Source organism: Macaca fascicularis, chromosome 1 (assembly GCF_037993035.2).
Source record: "Macaca fascicularis isolate 582-1 chromosome 1, T2T-MFA8v1.1".
NCBI classification, from domain to species: domain Eukaryota; kingdom Metazoa; phylum Chordata; class Mammalia; order Primates; family Cercopithecidae; genus Macaca; species Macaca fascicularis.
The window spans coordinates 169908784-169931007 of NC_088375.1; the positions used below are offsets into that span (position 1 = coordinate 169908784).

The window sequence follows — 22224 nt, forward strand, 5'->3', positions numbered from 1 at the left end:
AATGTATTCCTTCCTTCATTCAGTTAACAAATATTTACTATGCTAAGTACTAGGGTAGAAACTGTGAAGAAGGTATAGTCTCCATCTCCAAGGATCCTCCAGGCTATAGAAGTAGAGAAGAATGAGTAGACAGTTACTATAAAGAAGTAAGTACAATGTGCCACGTAAGCAAAAAGCAGACATGTACTTTCCTCTGAAAACTTCTTGAAAAAAGAGGCCGCTGGGTGCGGTGGCTCACGCCTGTAATCCCAGCACTTTGGGAGGCTGAGGTGAGCAGATCACCTGGGGTCAGGAGTTCGAGACCAGCCTGGCCAACACCCTGTCTCTACTAAAAATACAAAATTAGCCGGGCCTGGTGGCATGTGACTGTAGTCCCAGCTACTTGGGAGACTGAGGCAGAAGAATTGCTTGAACCCAGGAGGCAGAGGCTGCAGTGAGCCAAGATCACGCCACTGCACTCCAGCCTGGGTGAAAGAGTGAAACTCCATCTCAAAACTTAAAAAAGAAAAGAAAAAGAAAAAGGAGGCATGTTACACTCAAAATTTAGAACACAAGAGAAAGTCAATATTTGCTGAATAAATGGAATTCCTTCGAAAATTTCTCAAGATAAATACACTTTACTAAACACAATTTCTTGTTTTGGTAATGACTTCTGGCTTGACTTAACAAAGAAACCATTTAACTAACTTTTTTTAAAAAAGGAAAAGTCTTCAGTGTGATGGAAACGCAATGATAGTGCACTCGACAATCAATTACTTTTGCTAGATTGGATAGATTAAAATAGTATTAGAATTTTCTATACTCTAAAAAAAGAGAAAGAAAGAGAAAAAACTTACCACACGTTGAGCTGCTATCAATGCTGCTAATGTACTTCGCCCTGGCGCTCCGGGGGCACAGAAGGAAACCTGGACTTTGCTGCCCTTGATGGTCATACCATCTGCTGCCTGCTGGACCTCTTCAGCATGCTCCGCAGTGCTATATTCGACCACTGCAAAGCCACCAACGTAATTACCTTCATCCTGTGCAAGCTGATACAATACATTCTATTAAACAGTAATTCTGATCTTTACTTAGAAACATTTATTTACAATATATAATTTTCAAATTCAAGAACAAGTGCATTGGAGCATGATACTGGTGGAAATAACGTATTCTTTCTTTATGAAAATGTTTACTAATTGCTGAGATGTACTTCTTCCTGAAGACAGGAAGATAGGAGTCTGTCAAGTTTCTATTCAATTCTTTGATTTCATTATTTATTTCAACAGTAAAAGCCCAAATGGCAATAGTCTCTACATATTAAGAAACATATAAACTGTTAATTTATAGGAAAATATGAGGACACAATAATTACAGCTTTCCTTAAAAGAAAATCACCAGGTACATGGACAGTGAAACATACTGAACAAATTACTTGACCACACATCAATGGAAAATAAAGTTAGTATTATCAAGAGAAGGTAAGAAGAACATTTCATTTTTATGTCACTATTTTAGGCAGATCCCAGGAATTGACTTAGTCAAGTATACCAAGGCAAATCTTATTTAGGAAAACTGTGTCCCAGGTTTATTAAAAGCAACACACAACTTTTATTTCTGAATGTGCTCTAAATAAACTCCTGCCATGTAGAACTCGATTTATTTCCAGTCACCCACCTGTAAGACTGTAAAGGAAGATACTAAAGTCCTGGATCTGAAAAGACTGGTACAAAGAGCAAAAATAAGAACAAGATAAGACACTAAAACGTTTCTAGGTTTTGAACGCGTCTGAATTATCTTAAATACATTCACGCTATAAAGTGATAAATGACAAAATTCAGCTTAGTATGTCTTTGAGAAGACACATTTCCAATACTTCTATTTGGGTTTGCCATCTCATAAGCTGATATTACAACTAAATCACTTCTCAGTCCTTCTCAGTTTCTTTTCTCTTGTTTTTGAAGCTTATCTTTCTTCTACTTCCTTGTATATTTAGATCAGATTTCTATCTTTTCCTTCACATTATTTCTTCCTTTAAAAACTGTCATCAAATATCTTTTCCTACCCAAAGCTTTTTCCAATCACACAGGTAAAGGAAAAACATCTACCTCTTTGTAAACATTTCTCTTTTTTTTTTTTTTTGAGACGGAGTCTGGCTCTGTCGCCCAGGCTGGAGTGCAGTGGCCGGATCTCAGCTCACTGCAAGCTCCACCTCCCGGGTTCCCGCCATTCTCCTGCCTCAGCCTCCCGAGTAGCTGGGACTACAGGCGCCGCCACCACGCCTGGCTAGTTTTTTTTTTGTATTTTTTAGTAGAGATGGGGTATCACCGTGTTAGCCAGGATGGTCTCGATCTCCTGACCTCGTGATCTGCCCGTCTCGGCCTCCCAAAGTGCTGGGATTACAGGCTTGAGCCACCGCGCCCGGCTTGTAAACATTTCTCTAACAACCCTATTCCTCTTATAATCCAAGCCAGGTCTTAAAATCAAGTTTGTAAAAGCCATTAATTAATCATTTTGGTCTCTTGACCACAAGGTAAAAGGCTGTGTCTTTAATACAGTCTATGCCAACCTACCATGCAAAAGAGCCTAAAGTCAACAGACCCACTGATAAAGAACCATCCCAAAGCTGCTTTATTAATCTTTTGAAAACTTTAAAAAGTTTTTTATTATTCTATTTCATTATAATTATCTTCATGCCGGTATAAATTATGATATTTTAAGTCTTTCAAAAAACAAAATCATTTTAAGTCCACAGCATCAGCAGTTTCAGAGACAGCTATTTCAGTTCAACATGAGAGTCATTCAATGACACAATGGTCTGACTTGTGATCTAGTTAATTTTCCACTCTTTTGAAGTATTTTAGCAGAAGCTAAATGGTCACTCAAAAAAACGGTAGCAAATATTTTCTATGACATGTAAAGCTATACTAGATAATCTCTAAGGGCTCTTCCAACCCTGGGGTTCACAATTCAAATACAATTAATGATAAATGGCTTTTCTCTTTACATTTGTTTCAAAGGCCTCAAAGGCCACAGGATGACAACATTATAAAATTCTTAGTATTCAAGAAGAACATATCAATAAGCTAATCCTAGAGCTTTGGGAGGCCAACGCAGGAGGATCACTTGAGCCCAGGAGTTTGAGACCAGCCTGGCAATATAGCGAGACCCAGTCTCTACTAGAAAAAAAAGAAAACTAAAAAATAGTTGGGCATAGTGATGTGGACTTGTAGTCCTAGCTACTTGGGAGGCTGAGGTAAGATCGCTTGAACCCAGGAGTGTGGGACTACTGTGGGCCATGATTCCAGCCTGGGCAACAGAGAAAGACCCTGTCACAAAAAAATTGTTAAAAATATATATTACTGTAAAATTTCACCCATGTGTGGAAGCTTAAAAAGTTGATCTCATAGAAGTATAGTGTAGAATAGTGGATACTAGGGGCTGGGGCGATTTGTGTCGCTGCTTGGGGAGATACTGGTCAAAGGATGCAACGTTTCAGTTGGATAAGAGAAACAGGTTCAAAAGATCTTTTGGACAACATGATGACTACAGTTAATAACAACATATTGTATTCTTGAAAAATGCTACAAGAGTGGATGTTAAGTGTTCTTACCACAAAAATGATAACTATGTGAGGTAATACACATGTTAATTAGCTCGATTTAGCCATTCCACAACGTAGATATACTTCAAAACATCATGTTATACATGATAAATACAATTTTAACTATCAAGTTAAATAATAAACATATATATTTTAATATATTTAATATTAAATATTTAATTATATACATATATAGATAGGTACTCCAACTCCAAAATTTTTACTGCAATACTAGGAAATCAACAAATGTATGATTAAAGAAAAATACAAAGGAGGAGAGGAAACAAGAGAGGTAAGAGGAAAAGGAGCATGGATGGGAAGGGAGTGCAGTAAAAGGGAAAAGGGAGAAGGAACAAATGGAGAAAAACGAGAGAAACAATTGATCAGTTGCCATCAAAACTGTAAGGAAAAGAGTTATATATAGTATATATATTTATTTATTTATTAGAATGCATTTAATTTTACTATAATAAACTGCTTGAAAAGTCTTGCCAGTGTTATCAGTTTTCAGGATCTTCTCTAGATGTCTAACCTACCGTGACCACATTAAGATAGAGCTACACATTCCTTTTAAACTTCATAATACTTTTCTATCCTCCATTACATCACTCTTCATATAGGATTTGCAATTATTTGCTTACTTGCCCGTCTCTTCTATAAAACTGTGAGGCATTGAGATAGAGTATCTTTCCATTCTCTGCCTTTCCGACACTTGGCATAGTGTCTGGCACACAGAAGATGGTAAATAGAAGTTGGATAGATGAATGGATTGATGGAAAAATGGAGTGACGAATGGATGGAATGAGGTGAATGAGTAAGCAATGGATTTGCTAAGGCATACTTAACTACAGAACAATATACTTTGGCCCATAAACAGAGGAACTGATTTAAAATTTCCCATGAGATCAAAGTCTTCCCTACAGAATAATGCAGAGTTAAATTATCCATTGTGTTAATCATACAGGCATGATAAATCTGTGAGTGTATGTAGATTAGATACATATGTATATATTTTAAAATATTTCCAATAATCTCTTAAAAATACCTACCTGGCAAAATACAGGTTTATGGACACTGGAAAAAATGTGCAACAGCTCTTCTGAATCCCTGTAGTCACTGGGGAGTTTATCAATACAAAGGCACTTAGAATGAATGAGCTCTGAAGCCAATAGATTAACATCCATCCATTGTGCAAAGAGTGCTGATGCTCCCAACTGTTTACCCAATAGCTCCAATCTAGCCTTTGCAGCAAAGTCCTTTTTCATGTATTCCACAAATCCATAGCCTTTGGAATGGCCAGTAACTTCGCTATAGACCAGAAAACATCTCTCAATATTTCCATAAGCACGAACAAGTTCTTCAAACTCTTCTAATGTAAAAGAAATGGGCAGGTTGGTAATACACAGCAAAGCATCTGTTGGCTGAAGCTGGACTATTAAGTCTTTTCCTCTAAAAGAATATTGATGAAACATCTGAATTGCATTCTGGGCTTGTTCCCCATTCAATAAGGTAACAAAAGCTGGAAGATAACAAAACAAATTAAAGAGTTTTCTAGGCCAGTGAAAACACAGTAATTGAAAACACAGTAAGAAATACATCTTACTTCTGTGACCTGGTACACATAAACATACATTTTTCTGAAACAAAATTATGAGTTAATACCCCTACTATATGTAATGCATTGTGATATTTTTTATTCTATTTCACTGTGTTTTTTAATGCTGACACCTCCATTAAACTAACTTCATCAACAGTAACCCAAAATAGAAAGTACAGGGATTATATTAGGAGTTTCACTAATCCTAATAATATATTAGGAGTTTCACTCCTAATCTGACAATATTCTGGGGGGTTTTTGGTAATCTTTTCCAATTGCACACATATTTGATCTCCTCCCACCTAAAAACCTGTGATATAAAATTTTATGAAGGCTTTATATAAAACTTCACTGAAATAAAAATGAAATTACAAAATCTTTCTTTCTTCCTAGAAAGAGTTCTAAAAGACCCTATTTGACAGCAAGGACCTGAAAAAATGAAGGTACAGCAAAAACATCAAAATGTATAAAGGAGGCCATTTCTTTCTCCAATTTATGTATTTCCTTAATATCAAATTAGATTGATATAACACACAGACGCTTATAATTTGGTACACTTTTGATGAATAATATAAAATGAAAAGATTACAGAATTCTGATCTTAAGACAAGATCTTGAATATTCATAAAACAATAAATATAATCTGTCCTATCTAATGAAGTTGTTCCAGCATCAAGCAACAAATGCGTATGACAATTTATATAACCAGAAACATAATACAAATACAAATTCTAGGTCGAAGAAATATTATATACATTCATATCTGGTAAAATTACATTTTAACCATATCAATGTGTTTACCTTTTGTAATAAAAGAATATAAAAGGTTTTGAGCAATTTTATAGGAAAAGTTTAAAGCCCCCATTAAAAAAATACATAGCAATCCACAAATTACAAATAAATTGCTCTCTACAAGTTCTTCCCCCTCTCCCTCTGAAATATATAGTGAAGTTACTTCCATATGAACATCTAATTTACCCAAATTCAATTAGAACTGCATGACAATATGTTGTATACAGCAAATATGGATATAGCAAGAGACAGAGATGTAATTTAAGTAGCATGGGCAATTCTGCCTGTCATTTCACTCAACTGCCCTACCCTCAATTGGTCTTAGTGCCATGCGGCTCTCAGAGTAACAGTGTCTCACCATACTGAGTGTGATGCTAACATTTAAAGAAACACATTTTTTATTTAACACATGCCCCACATGCAAGAAAACTATTGCCAAAGGAACAGCTAACTGTTCCAACATCTCTTTTCCAAAAAATGAGAAAAAAATGGCTTTACTGCCCTTATTGAGAGACTACCTCTTAGTTTCTAACAACCTTTTTTAAAAGGCTTGATTTTGATTCTATGTCTTTTCGCCTTATGCTGACATAAAATACCATTTAATTCTGTTTCCCTAAAACAAATAAACGAGCCAACAACAGTTTGTAAATACTGGTTATGTTCCCATATCAGCCCATAAAATCTCAGGTCATATTTAATTTGAATTCTCAGGGCATTTGAACCTATAAATCATTCTCTTTCTACTTTCTTTTTTCTTTTTTTTTTTTTTTTTTTTGAGACAGAGTCTGACTCTGTTGCCCAGGCTGGAGTGCAGTGGTGCCGATCTCAGCTCACCACAACCTCTGCCTCCCAAGTTCAAGCCATTCTCCTGCCTCAGCCTCCCAAGCAGCTGGGACTACAGGGCCTGCCACCACACCTGGCTAATTTTTGTATTTTTAGTAGAGACGAGGTTGCGCCATGTTGGTCAAGCTGGTCTCGAACTCCTGACCTCAAGTGATCCACCAACCTCAACCTCCCAAAGTGCTGGGATTATAGGCCTGAGCCACCGCACTAGGCCTTTCTTAACTTTCCATCTGGATGTACTCTTTCTTGATTCACCTTATAACTATCCAAGCTCTTTTCTCTATTTCCTTTGCTAGCTCTCTGTCCTCCACTCACACCTGTAAGGTAGTACTCCTTGGGGCGCCTTCCTGGCAGAGTCACATAGAGTAACACCTGTGTGGCCACATGTTACTCAATGTGTGGCTGCTGAATATCTTTTTTCTCACTCTACACCCTCTTCCTCTGGGGGCAATCATGCCCATTCCCATGTATTCTGTATCATGTGCCAGATACCAAGTTTGGCACTGGAAATGTTTTGGTGGACAGAACAGGTAAGATCCCTTTCAACACAGAGCTCACAATCTAATAGGGGAAGCCAGATGTTTAACAAAGAGTTACAAATGTGGTGTCACCAAAGGGGCAGTATGAGGGGCTATGAAAGCAATGAGCAAAATAACCTCATCTGAGGACTTGCAAAAGGCCTCCTATACCATTATAACCCCCAAACCCATGTTTCTAACCTTTAGCGCCACATACATCTTCATATTGACTCCCAAACATAACTCACAATTCTCATCCTCTCTCTGCCAAAAAACAAAAACAAAAATAAAACAATTAGGAAAAGACGAAGTCAAATTGTCTCTGTTTGCAGATGACATGATTGTATATTTAGAAAACCCCATCGTCTCAGGCCAGAATCTCCTTAAGCTGATAAGAAACTTCAGCAGTCTCAGAATACAAAATCAATGTGCAAAAATCACAAGCATTCCTAAACACCAATAACAGACTAACAGAGAGCCAAATCATGAGGAAACTCCCATTCACAATTGCTACAAAGAGAATAAAATATCTAGGAATCCAACTTACAAGGGATGTGAAGGACCTCTTCAAGGAGAACTACAAACCACTGCTCAAGGAAATAAGAGGGGACACAAAGAAATGGAAAAACATTCCATGCTCATGGATAGGAAGAATCAACATCGTAAAAATGGCCATACTGCCCAAAGTAATTTATAGATTCAATACTATCCCCATCAAACTACCATTGACTTTCTTCACAGAATTGGAAAAAACTACTTTAAATTTCACATGGAACCAAAAAAGAGCCTGCACAGCCAAGACAATCCTAAGCAAAAAGAACAAAGCTGGAAACATCATGCTACCTGACTTCAAACTACACTACAAGGCTACAGTAGCCAAAACAGCATGGTACTGGTACCAAAACAGATATATAGACCAATGGAACAGAACAGAGGCCTCAGAAATAACACCACACATCTACAACCATTTGATCTTTGACAAACCTGCCAAAACAAGTGATGGGGAAAGCATTCCCGATTTAAGAAAGGGTGTTGGGAAAACTGGCTAGCCATATGCAGAAAGCTGAAACTGGATCCCTTTCTTACACCTTATACAAAAATTAACTCAAGGTGGATTAAAGACTTAAACGTAAGATCAAAAAATAAAAAGCCTAGAAGAAAACCTAGGCAATACCATTCAGGACATAGGTATGGGCAAAGACTTCACGACTAAAATACCAAAAGCAATGGCAACAAAAGCCAAAATTGACAAATAGGATCTAATTAAACTAAAGAGCTTCTGCACAGCAAAAGAAACTATCAGCACAGTGAACAGGCAACCTACAGAATGGGAGAAAATTTTTGCAATCTATCCACCTGACAAAGGACTTATATCTAGAATCTACAAAGAACTTAAACAAACTTACAAGAAAAAACCCAACCCCATCAAAAAGTGGGCAAAGGATATGAACAGATGCTTCTCAAAAGAAGATATTTATGCAGCCAACAAACATGAAAAAATGCTCATCATCACTGGTCATCAGAGAAATGCAAATCAAAACCCACAGTGAGATACCATCTCACGCCAGTTAAAATGGCAATCATTAAAAAGTCAGGAAACAACAAATGCTAGAGAGGATTTGGAGAAATAAGAACACTTTTACACTGTTGGTGGGAGTGTAAATTCATTCAACCATTGTGGAAGACAGTGTGGCAATTCCTCAAGGATCTAGAACTAGAAATACCATTTGACCCAGCAATCCCATTACTGGGTATATACCCAAAGGATTATAAATCATTCTACTATAAAGACGCATGTGCACGTATGTTTACTGCAGCACTATTTACAATAGCAAGGACTTGGATCCAACCTAAATATCCATCAATGATAGACTGAATAAAGAAAATGTGGCACATACACACCATGGAATACTATGCAGTCATAAAAAAGGATGAGTTCATGTCCTTTGCAGGGACATGGATGAAGCTGGAAACCATCATTCTCAGCAAACTAACACAAGAACAGAAAACCAAACACTGCATGTTCTCACTCATAAGTGGGAGGTGAACAATGAGAACACATGGACACAGAGAGGGGCACATCACACAACGGGGCCTGTCAGGGAGTGTGGTGTGGGGAGGGAGAGCATTAGGAGAAATACCTGATGTAGATGACAGGTTGATGGGTGCAGCAAACCACCATGGCACATGTATACCTATGTAACAAACCTGCACATTCTACACAAGTACCCCAGAACTTAAAGTATAATTTAAAGAAATCCTAATATTTCTCATTTTCCTTTACTCCCTATTTTAGCTGGTCACACAATACTCACAAATCAGAAACCTGGGAATTAACCTAAACTTTGTCTCCCTCATTTCCCATATAAAAGGAATCCTCAAATTCCACTCGTCTAATGGGTCTTGAATCCACTTCCCTTTCTTCATTCCTCTAGCTTTTCCTTTTTTTAATCCTTTCTCCACAGTGACAATAAAGTGATCTCTAAAAAACAGAAGTTTAATTGTGCCTGTTTACCGCCTTAAATGCAAAGGTTTGCTATTACTCACAGAAAAAGCCAAGTGCCAGGTTGTTAATCACACTTTACAATGCCCATTATATCTAACTCCAGCCTCATTAACTGCCATACTTCCTCCCTTCCACAATAGCTCTTTATTCTCCAAGAACACTGAAATATTTGCAGCTCCCTGTAGAGATCCAGTTATTTCAGGTATCCATATATCACACATTTAATTCCCCTGCCTATAACATCACTCCCCATACCTTAGAATACCTGGAACCTTTTAGCTGATTTTCAAATTCAGTCCATGCATTACTCCATGATGATCTCCAGGAAGCCTTCCCAGGTCCTCTCTTAGAGTTATTTTTTTATACCTCTCTATCTTGAACATTGCTCGGATTATTGCATAGATCACATCACATCATAATCTATTTGCTTAGATGCCTGCTACCCTACTAAACTGTGAGCTCCCTAAATTACTAATGAATGTATTCCACCAACTATCTTAGTACGTGACGTATGGTAGAAGTTTTGCGTCAGATGAATGAATAAATAAATGCATATATAAATCAACTAAATTTAAAACTGAAAATCTCTTTTTCCTTTTCTTAGGTATCTGCATTTGCTCAACTCAGGTTTTATGGAAGAATTTAAATAACATAATGAAATAAATTTAAAAGTTCAGGCAGTAGGGAAAGGAGGTCACATTTTCTGTTCTATAGCTTCTTCCATGTTTTACCAAGAGCACAAATTCTCTAAAAAAATAAATAAATAAATAAATTCACACACTGGTTCTCATGGAAATGGTAGATGTCACTCTACAGAAAAAAGGCTGGAAGGGAATTTGGGATTAATTATATTATTATTTTCCCTGTGAAATTTAAATATCCCACAATTGGTCCCAATTCTTTTAAAAGTCATTGCATGGTCTACTATTTAGTTTATTATTGGGTCCAATTTGAAGGCAAGCATGTGCCAAAACTTTTTCCCCTAATGTATCCTATTTTACTATAATATTTTACTCATATCTACCACAGAAATCTCTGGTTGCAAGGTTATAGTTTAGAACTGTAACCATCTTTTATCAATTGAGTTATTAATTATACATGCTTCCACAAATACCATAGGTCCCAAAATCCAAGGCAAAATCATTTAATACAATTAATGATTTCTGTGTTGTGTGATTTTAACTGGTGATTTAAGGTTTACAGTATATATCTTTAACTTATCACAGTCAACTTTCAAATGGTATCACACCACTTCATGTACTGTATAACAGACTGAAAACAGTGCAATCCCATTTCTCCTCTCCCAGCCTTTGTATTATTGCCGTTATATATTTTATTTCTACATGTGTTACAAATCTCACGATGTAATATTATTATTTTTGCTTTTAACAGTCAATTATATTTTAAAGATATTTTAATATTAAGAAAAAAGTCTTTACCCACATAATGACCATATCAGGTATTCATCATTTTGTTGGGTAGGTCCAGATTTCCATCTATAATTTTCTTCCTGCTTGTAGAACTTCCTTAAGTATTTCTTACAGTGCAAGTCTAATGGAGATGATTCTTTTAGCTTTTGTATGACTGAAAAACATCTCTATTTCATCACTGTTTCTGAAAGATATTTTCAATAGGTAAAGAATTCTATGCTGACCTGTTGTTGTTTTTTTTTCTTTTGGTAAAGAATGAAAAGATGTTACCCTACAGTCTTCTCGCTTGTGTTGTTTCCAAGATCTATGATCATCTTAATCTTTGTCCTACTAAATGTATTAATGATGTATACTTTTTTTCTGGCTACTTTTAAGATATTCTATCACTAACTGTAAGCAATTTGATTACAACATACCTTGTAGTTTTCTTCATGCTTTTGTACTTGAAGTTGGTTGAGCTCTGTGGATTTCTGGGATTAGAATTTTCATCAAAATTTGAAAACTTTTCAGCCACTAATTCTTTAATTTTTTTTTTAACTATTCCTACCCCCACGGACTCTAATTGTTCTTGAAGCTGTCCCACAGTTCACTGATACTCTGTTCATGTTTTACAGTCTTTTTTCTCTCTGTGTTTCATTTTGGATCATTTATATCATTGTTTTCAAGTTCACTAATTTTTTCTTCCACAACGTCTATTCTGCCATTAATCCTATCCAGTGTATTTCATGTCAGATGTTGTAATTTTCATCTCCAGATGTTTGATTTGGATATTTTATATCTTCCATGTTTCTATTTACCATGTTCAATCTTACTATAACTTCTTATACATATGGAAGACCATTATAAAAACTGCTTTAATGTCCATTTTTATTAATTCATCTGTGTCGATTCTAGACCAGTTTTGATTGATTTTTGTTAGGTTTTCCTGCTTCTTCATCATGTCTGCTACTTTTTTATTGGATGTCTGACACCGTACATTTTATTTTGTTGGGTGTCAGATGTTTTGGACACATATAAATATTCTTGAGTTTTGTTCCAGGATATGGTTAAGTTATGAGGAAGCACTCTGATCCGTTCAGGTCTCGTTTTTAAGTTTCGTTAGGTAGGACAAGAGCATCATTGTCTCGAGTTAATTTTTCCCATTCCTGAGACAAAAACTTTTTGATTATTCCTTCTGATGCCCCATGAATTATGAGGTTTATCATCCTGACTAGTGGGAATAGCACTATTCCTGGCTCTGTGTGAGCTGTGAAGGCTGCTACCTCTAATCCCGTTGTCAATATCTAGTAACACTGAAATTGTGCACACCTATGACTCAGAGCTTCAGTTACAGAGAAAGCGTTGAAATGTATATTAGTAGTCAACTAAAGGGCTATTCATTGCATCACTGTTTGAAATACTGAGAAAGGTAAAGCTTCCTGAATGCCAATCAGTAACAAATACATTAACTGTAATAAATTCACATGATAATTATATGTAGTAGCTTAAATCAGTGAACCTGAGTTATATATATCAATGTGGAAAGATCTGAAAAACAACACTGAGCTAACCCGAAAAAAAAGGCAAGTTTGCTAAATGAAATATATATTAGAATACCATGTATGAAAAAGCTTAAAACAGAGACTACCATTAATTATATATAGGTACATACGGTAAAATTACAGGTTAGTCAAGACACTGTGGTAACAAACTTCCGCGCAACACAATCTCAATGGCATAACAAAACAAAAGGCCTTCATCTGATTCATGCTGCATATCCCATGCTGAAGGTAAGGAAGGAAGGACATTTTGCTCATTATAGTCACTCTGAGACCTAGGTTGAAAAAGGTTCTGTTACCTTCCCCAATTACTTTAGCATAGGGAAGTGTGAGCAGGAAATCACATGCAGGTTCTGAAATCTTTCACCTGGAAGGGATACATGTCATTTCCACTCTCACTTCATTCATCAACAAGCAAATTACAAGTCCACTCTCAACTTCAAAGTGGCGCAGGTAAGTACCATCTTACCTTGTGCTCAGAAGAAAAAGAACAAGAATTTGTGAACAGCTTTAATGACTATCACAATATAATTGCATAAATTGGAAAATATGCACCAAATTCATAAGTGCTTGCCCCTAGACAAGGAGGCTGGGAGGGAATGGAATCAGAATAGTAGAAAGTGAATTTCAATTTTTTTTTAATTTCAAGAAATTCAACAGATCTACATGAGGGCTCTAGCTATGTATATACTTTGTAAAGACAAAATACTACCATTTGATAATTTGGGAGTGGATGTGTACATAGTGATTATATTATCCTCCATACTTTATTTTTATTGTCTTAAAAGGATGCTTTTAAACAGCTGCGTATTACATGCACAAAAAGGAAATAATCTAGTCTTTTAATCTCACAGGTATAAAACTAATACTCAGAAAACCTAAGTGAGTTTCTCAATTTCCCCAGCTAAAGGTCAAGTCATACAATCTATTCACTAAGTCAGTAATATACAATTAAAACCAAGGAACTTTGAGCCTATGAAGAACATTCACTGTAACAGAACATTCATTGTAACAATTCATAAGTCTCTAGTAACACTATATTCATTTATGTAATTAATATTTAGGATACCAATATTACCTTCAGAAAACAGATTGTGTGGGTTACATTTGCATGATTTAAGACTTAAAAATTCCATGATTAGCTTAAATATGAAAAGCGCTAAGCTTTTTTATTCTATGAGTATATGGAGAATCAAAATGAAATTAGATACTTAAAATAGAAACCTTACCTGTTCGTTTATTTCTGTCCACATAACAATACTTTAAGTCATAGTCTTTCAACAAATCATGAACTTCCTGAAAGAGAAAAAAACACGAATTCAATAAACACCCAAATGCAATTACTAGATTATCTAGCTCTATTAGCCTACCACCACTACCACCACCATTACCACCACCATGTCCTATGTAAAAAAAAAAAAAAAAAAAATTATTTCATGGATCCCCATTACTTACTTAAATTACAGGTATTCCAGGTTCACCAGACATCCTACACATAGCCCACAATCCTGCTCAAATGGAAGATTCACTCTCTCATGAGTATACCATATACTGTTCTCTTTCTACTCACACTTATTCCTTGACGTAGCACAAGGTAAACATGTCACTAAATTTCCCTAACTTTGCCTGAAATCACATGCATCTTTATGAAATCTCAGCTCAAATGTTCTTTCATGAAATTGATTCCGATAATTTTCCACAGAATGTGACCTCTCCCTCCTTTATGCTAACAATGGTCATAACTTTATGTATGCCTCTCTTGAGGAAATAAGTATTATATTTATTTCCATTTCTGCATGCTACATATACAGCTTTTAACAAGTAATACACCCGTAGACGCTTAGAGTACAAACATGTAGAAAAAATAAATTGTAAAGATATAAAAATATAATAGATTGTAAACCTTAACTTAGAGATCCCTGGATATGAAAAAACCAACTACTAAGGCATAGCAAGCAGTTCCATTTATTTCCCCTTGGCTCCCCGAGATGTTTAAACTGGTTTATGGTTCATTCTGCTTCTATTACTAACATAGCCTAAACTTTTTTTTCTGATAGCACAATCTCTATCCACTTGGGTGCCTAAAAGAGTAGATTTCCTTTATTTCCCTAATCCTGTTAAACTGACAGTACTTAGGAACAGAAACTGAATTTTACATATTTATATATTACCTGCATTGCTTTGCATATGATAGGCACTCAAACACACATTAGAGTGAATATAATTGTTTTGCTGTTAAATCAATAGGTGGCCCTGAAACATTTTACTCATAACACATAGCAGATGCAGTTATAATATATTCAAAGGAACTAGACCCTCACACAGGTAGACATTCTGACTCCAGATCGGAGTTACAGCCAACCTGTTCTATATTGCAAATGAATATGCTAAACAGACACAGGTGCTACTATGTTAAGCATGTAACCGAAAATGCTCAATTCAATAATAATCTTATTATTGCTATCATTATAGTTATCATTTGTTTAGCTTTTACAAGGCATCAGGCACTGAACTCACTTTTATTAAAAATCAGGAAAAACAGAGTAAAGTTGCCAAGGACGTACAGCTAGTAACGCTGAGAGGAGATTCACTCTATCCGTCTGGCTCCAAGGATGACACTCAACCTCTAGGTCATATTGACTTACTTGCTCCAGCATTAACTTTAAAAACAGTACACTATCATTAACAGTTATAAAAGCAATACCACGAGTGCCCTAATAAGTAATCATATAAGTAATGTAGAAATGGATAAATATGAAGACAGTTAGAAGTTGAAAAATATTCTCCCTTTTAACCCAACCCAAGAGGGAAAAAAGAGTGATATATTAGGCAAAGTATAAAAACAAAGCTGAGTGAAAAAAGATAATCCTCTATGATATAAAAGATAAAGTTGATAATTTAGTATTCTTTATTACCAACCAGTATTAGAAATTTTTTAAAATACATACACTTACCAATTTTGTAAAATAGTGTTTGGTGAATCATATGGTACTATGCTCAATTACAAAGATTAGTTCACATATTACTATGGTAATTTTTATCTTGTAAGCTTCAGCATTTTCTTGAACTTACAAAAACATCTACTGTACTCTTTATTAAGAAAACATTACTGTCTCAATAGCATAACATGCATCTTGCCAATCAACTAATTCAATACTTTATATAGAAGGTGAAAGGGTTTTTTTTTTGAAGGGATCCAGTGTGTGCTTTTAGTTGCACAGAATCTAATCTCTCATTTCACTGGTTAACAGCCATCAAATGCTAGATAAAGAAAACATGATACTGCTCTTCACATTATCAAGTATCTGTAAACAAATGGCACGTTATGTTACTCATTCAGCTAAGAGAATTACCTAAAAGAGCTTAAGTATTCAAAAGTGCATTTTGCAACTTAGAAATTTTATGTTGAAAACACCCATATTTCTACTCATAGCTCTTCTATGTATCAGATGTGGGATACAGAGTTTGCCAACTGGGAAACCTTACAAAGCTTCCTACAAAGAAAAACCCAATTATTTTTCTCCATGCCCTGGTTGCTTTGACCCAGGCAAAAGTGGGTCATCCCTCAATTTGTGCCTTGGTAAGTTGGCCAAATTAAAAACTTAAAACCTGAAAGAGAGTCCCAATAACCATTTGCCAAAATAATTCTATGCTCCATTACACATAACTAAAAAGACTAAAATTAGAGCCTCCCTATATTAACCTAGCTTTATAACATTTCCACTAACTTACTGATTTTAAGGAATGAAGTAGCACCTTTGATGAAAACACTTCGTCATCTGACTGCCAATGTCAAGTTAATAAAAATTGGTATTAGATAGTTTTAGTAACCTATTTCCACACCAGATTCAGTATCACCTGCTGAAGTTAAGTGACAAGTTTTGCACATATGAAATGCTTTCTAGAGAGACGACCAATAGCTTCCATGGCAAAGCAGTCAGTCAATGACCTCATCACCCCACCCTCAACAAAAAAGTTAACCATTGTTCCAGCTGATCTAGACTTCTTCGATGAAGCATGGCCTTAGTTATAAACCTGAATTACATTGTCTTCTAAGCCCTTCACAGACTTAGTTTCAGTTTTTAAAAAAATGTGTTAAGAAATGTTTTCATAGAGTAAAGCACACTACTTTTAAATTTCAGTGCTTTGGACTGGAAATGGAAGCACACGTTTTTGTTCATTTTCTAATTTTTATGTAATTTGATAAAATGAAAAGATGAAACACCAAACATCTATTATTAGTAGTAATAAACAAAATAAATACCCAGAAACTCACTACCAAACTTGACTAGAACACTGAAAACACTTGCATCCACCTCTGCATTCCTTCACTATCCCATTCCTCCACCTTCCTCCTTACACGTAGGTCTCTATCTGTACGTAGGCATGTGGCCCCAAACATTATATTGTTTTGTATTACTCACTTTTGAGCTTTATACAAATGGTATTATGCTATTTTTAATCTTCTGTGCCTTGATTCTTAGACTCAATATTATGTTTCTAAAATTCGCTCATTCCACGTGGCCATCATTCATTTATTCACTGCTGTTTGCTATGCCATTCTGTGACTATAGTATAATTTATGTATCCATTTTACTATGACTGATTATTTGGTTTGTTTCCAGGTTGTTGTTCACTGTTTGTATTTTTTAAAAACTACCGTAACATTCCTGTAAATTTCCTTCATCCCCTGGCATTCATGTGCAAGAGATCCTCAAGGAGAGAAACTCCTGTGGTGTACGTATGCAAATGATCAACTTTATAAGGAGGTGCCAACTTGTTTGCCAGAATGATGTACCAGCGTACAGTCCCATCAACAGTAGATAAAAGTCCTGCTGATCCACTCCTTTCAATGCTTGGTGTTAACTGACTTGTGTCAATTTAATGGATATAAAATTGTGTCTCATTGTGTTCTTAATTTCCATTACATGATTAATAAATAATGTAGGGCATTGTGATTATTAGTTTTACGTGTCAATTTAGCTACAGTGTCCAGTTATTTAATCAAACACTAATCTAGGTGTTGCTATGAAGGTATTTTGTACATGTGGTTAATATCTATAATCAGTTGACTTGAGCAATGGAGATTACCTTGGGGAGAGGAGGACTTCATCGAATCAGTTGAAGGCCTTATGAGCAACAAGTGAAGTTTCCTGGAGAAGTTCTGCCTCAAGACTACAGCATCAACAGCTGCCTGGGTTTCCAGCCTGCTGGCATCCCCTACAGATTTTGGACTTGCCAGCCCCCACAGCCTTGTGAACCAAATCCTTAAAATAATATATTCTGAATTCTCACCTTTTGTTGTTAACTGTATTGTGAATGTATTCTCCTACAGTGTGATCAGTCATTGTGTTTATTTGTGTGATTTTTGGTGAAGAGAAGTTTTCATTTTAATAATATCAAATTTATCAATCTTTTTCCTTAAAATGTAGGCTTTTTGTGTCTTAAGAAGTCTTTTCCTAAACAAGGTCATAAAGGGATCTTATTTTGTGTTTCAATCATTCTAAATTTTTTCCTTTTACATTTCAGCTTTTAGTGAGTTTGGAGTTCATTTTTGTGTGCTGTAAATTTTTTTTTTTTTTCCCTTTTCCCATATGGGAAAACAGTTTTATATTTTTCCCATATGGGTAATCAACTGTTATGACACCATAATTGTATTATCCATCCTTTCCTCAATGATCTACAAGGCCGTCTCTCTCATATATCAAGTTCCAAGATATACATGGATATTTTTGTCTCTTGCTTCTGGTTCAATTAGACATTTTGTCTATTCTGTGCTAATATTACACTGTCCTAAATAAAGCTTTATAAATATTGATATCTGACAAAACAAATCCTCTTTTTTATTGCTGTACAATATTCATTTTGGAATATACGACAATTTAACTCATCTCCTATTGATGGGAATTGGAACTGTTTCTAGTTCGGGGCTATCAAGAATGAACTGGGAGTATAATTGCTGAGTAGAATATACTAAGGAGTAGAATTGCTAAATTACATAGTAGGGGTGGGGGTGTGTGTGTGTTTGTGTGTGTGTGTTTTGGAGATGGAGTTTCACTCCTGTCGTCCAGGCTGGAGTGCAATGGCGTGATCTCGGCTCACCGCAACCTCCACCTCCTGGGTTCAAGTGATTCTCCAGCCTCAACCTCCAGAGTAGCTAGGATTACAGGTGCCCATCGCCATGCCCAGCTAATTTTTATATTTTTAGTAGAGACAGGGTTTCTCCATGTTGGCCAGGCTGGTCTTGAACTCCTGACCTCAGGTGATCTGCCCGCCTCAGCCTCCCAAAGTGTTGGGATTACAGGTATGAGCCACCACATCCGGCTGGTATATGTTTATGCTTAAGAGAAACTGCCAGTTTTCCAAAAATTTGTGACCAATTTGCACACTTAATGTCAGAATATGAGTGCCAACTGCTCTACTTTCTAGCAAACACCTGGTCTTGCCTGTTTTTTAATGTTGGCCATTCTGGTGAGAGTGGTGTATTCCAACAATGACCTTACTTTGTATTGCTTTGATTTATAATTATATTACTGACCTTTTAATATGCCATTTGGATATTCCTTTTTTGTTAAATGCCTGTTCTCATCTTTCACCTATTTTTAACTGGGTTATCTTTTTTATTAACTTGTAGAATTTTTTTTTTTTTTTTTTTTTTTTTTTTGAGATGGAGTCTCTCTGTTGCCCAGGCTGGAATGCAGTGGGTGTGATTTTGGCTCACTGCAAGCTCCACCTCCTGAGTTCATGCCATTCTACTGCCTCAGCCTCCCGAGTAGCTGGGACTACAGGCGCCTGCCACCTCACCCGGCTAATGTTTTGTATATTTAGTAGAGACATGGTTTCACCATGTTAGCCAGGATAGTCTGAATCTCCTGACCTCATGATCTGCCCGCCTCAGCCTCCCAAAGTGCTGGGATTACAGGCGTGAGCCACCGCGCCCAGCCAACTTGCAGAATTTAATGATAAATTCTGGATATCAGTCTCCTTTGTCAAATATTGGTATTGCAAATATCCTTTCTAGCCTGTGGTTTGCCTACTGACTTATTAGTAATGTCTTTTTGATGAGAAGACATTAATTTTGCCAAAGTCCCATCTATCATATAATATCTTCTTTTCTGGTTAATGCCTTTTGGGACCTCTTTAAGAAATCTTTACCTACCCAAGGTCATGAAGACATTGATCTATCTTTTCTTCTGCAATGTTTATTGTCTTAACATTTACATTTAGACTATAATCCATCTTAATAGAACATTTCTAAGTGGTATTAGGTAGGGGTCAAGGTTCAATTTTTTTTATTGGAATATCAAACTGCCCCAGCATCATCTGTTCAAAAGACTATTCTTTCTACTACTGAGTTGCTATATTCTGTGGGTTAATTTCTGGACTCTATTCTGTTCCACTAGTGTACTTGTCTAGTCACTGTACCAATATCACACTAAATAAATTATTTGAGCTTTATAGTAAGCTTTGAAATCTGGTAGTGTAAGCCTTCCAACTTTTTTTTTTCTCTTCAAAAGTATCTTAGCTATTCTAGGTCACTTGCATTTCTGCACAAATTTTACAATCAGTTTATCAGTTTCCATTAAAAAAAAAAAAAACACCTTGGCTGGGCCCGGTAGCTCACGCCTTTAATCCCAGCACTTGGGGAGGCCAACGCAGGCGGATCACGAGGTCAGGAGATCAAGATCATCCTGGCTAACACCATGAAACCCCATCTCTACTAAAATTACAAAAAATTAGCCGGGTGAGGTGGCTGGCGCCTATAGTCCCAGCTACTCGAGAAGCTGAGTCAGGAGAATGGCGTAAACCCGGGAGGCAGAGCTTGCAGTGAGCCGCGATGGTGCCACTGCACTCCAGCCTGGGCGACAAAGCAAGACTCCGTCTCAAAAAACAAAACAAACCCCTTGACACTATAGATCAGTTTGGGAACAACTGACATCTAAATGATACTGAGTCTTCCAATCCACAAATGTGGAATATTCTTCCATTTATTTAGGTCTTCTTAAACTCTTCTCTGAAATATTTATAGTCTTCGGTATAGAGATTTTGCACATTTTTATTAGCTCTTTTATTGCATTTGACATTTTTGATGTTATTTGAAGTCCATTTGTAAAATTTGACTTTTAATTTAATTTCCTAGCAATTGCCAGTATACAGAAATATCATCTATACTTGTATATTGACCTTACATGTATCAATTTTAGTAAATTCATTTAATTATTATTATTATTTTTAGACAAGGTCTCACTCTGTCACCCAGGCTGGAGTGTAGTGGCATGATCACCACTCACTGCAGCCTCAATCTCCTAGGCTCAAGTGATCTTCCCACCTCAGCCTCCTGAGTAGCTGGGACTACAGGCATGTGCCACCACCAGGCCCAGCTAATTTTTTTATTTTTTATTTTTGTAGAGACAGGGTTTTGGTTATGTTGCCCAGGCTGGTCTCAAACTCCTGGGCTCAAGCAATACACCTGCCTCGGTCTCCTCAAGTCCGAGGATTACAGGCGTAAACCACCGAGCCTGGCCCACTTATTTCTAATAGCTTATTTATAGATTCTTTTTTATTTTCTATATACAATCATGTTATCTGCAAATAGACAGTTTTACATCTTGTTTTAGATCTTTAAACTTTATTTATCTAGGTGTATTGTGCTAGCTGGGATTTCCAATACAGACTTGAAAACTAGTGATTCCTGTATTGTTCCTAATCTCAGAAAGAAAGCTATCAATATTTCACCTTTCACCATTGAATATGATTGCCTTTGGCTTTTCTAGATAATCTTTATGTCTGAAGAAATTATTTTCTATTCCTGCTTGCTGTAAGTATTATGATGTATGAGTGTTAAATTTTGTAAAGTGCTTTTTCTGCACCCATTGAGATAAGTTAAATCTCACCTTCATGACAGTAAATCTCCAAACTCTTATTTCCACTTCAAACTTCTCTCCCAAGCTCCAAGCCTATATATTCCCTTCCCCCTCTTTTGAAACTGCATTTGGATGTCCCACACTAGATAATGCATTTTGAGGGGGCCCAACACAGTCCTATCATATATGATGTTGGCTGAGTGGATGTGGTATCAATTTTAACTTGGCTAAATTTTTAACTGCTTTCAATGCAGGTTTTTGGCTGGAAAGTTCACTTCAATACCAACTTTTTGCCAGGAGAACATTTTGACTTGGCCTAAAATAAATTAATAAACTTTCAGCTTTTTATTGGCAGTATAAAAACAATCATTTACTGATTATTTACTTTATCCCAGGCACTTTATAGACATTATCTCATTTAATCCTAACAACCTTAAGAATTTTATTTTAAAGCTGGATTTTATCATCCAGATTTTAAAGATGAGAACATTGAGACATAGAGAAACTAAGCGACTTGCACAGACAGTTTGTGACAGAGCTGTAATTCAAACTC

The 22224-nt window shown here is 36.1% G+C and overlaps 1 protein-coding gene across 10 annotated transcripts in view; it reads right to left on the reverse strand.

Annotated features, from left to right (window-relative positions):
• The window catches only part of RAVER2 (ribonucleoprotein, PTB binding 2), an 86178-nt gene that overhangs the window by 49567 nt on the left and 14387 nt on the right, over positions 1 to 22224 (reverse strand). For 8 of the 10 annotated variants that reach the window (XR_012419162.1, XR_010578016.1, XM_045386040.2 and 5 more), the window contains exons 2-4: positions 14037 to 14103; positions 4633 to 5102; positions 837 to 1028 (exon numbers count right to left, since the gene is read on the reverse strand). Coding sequence is in view for 8 of the 10 variants with exons in the window: in XM_045386040.2 (XP_045241975.2) it covers positions 837 to 1028; positions 4633 to 5102; positions 14037 to 14103 (729 nt within the window). In the remaining 2 variants the exon portion in view is untranslated. Of the gene's footprint in view, positions 1 to 836; positions 1029 to 1656; positions 1703 to 4632; positions 5103 to 7534; positions 7598 to 14036; positions 14104 to 22224 lie in introns of those variants that run through there. The other 2 variants (XM_065521125.2, XM_074004795.1) reach the window with 2 other exon arrangements.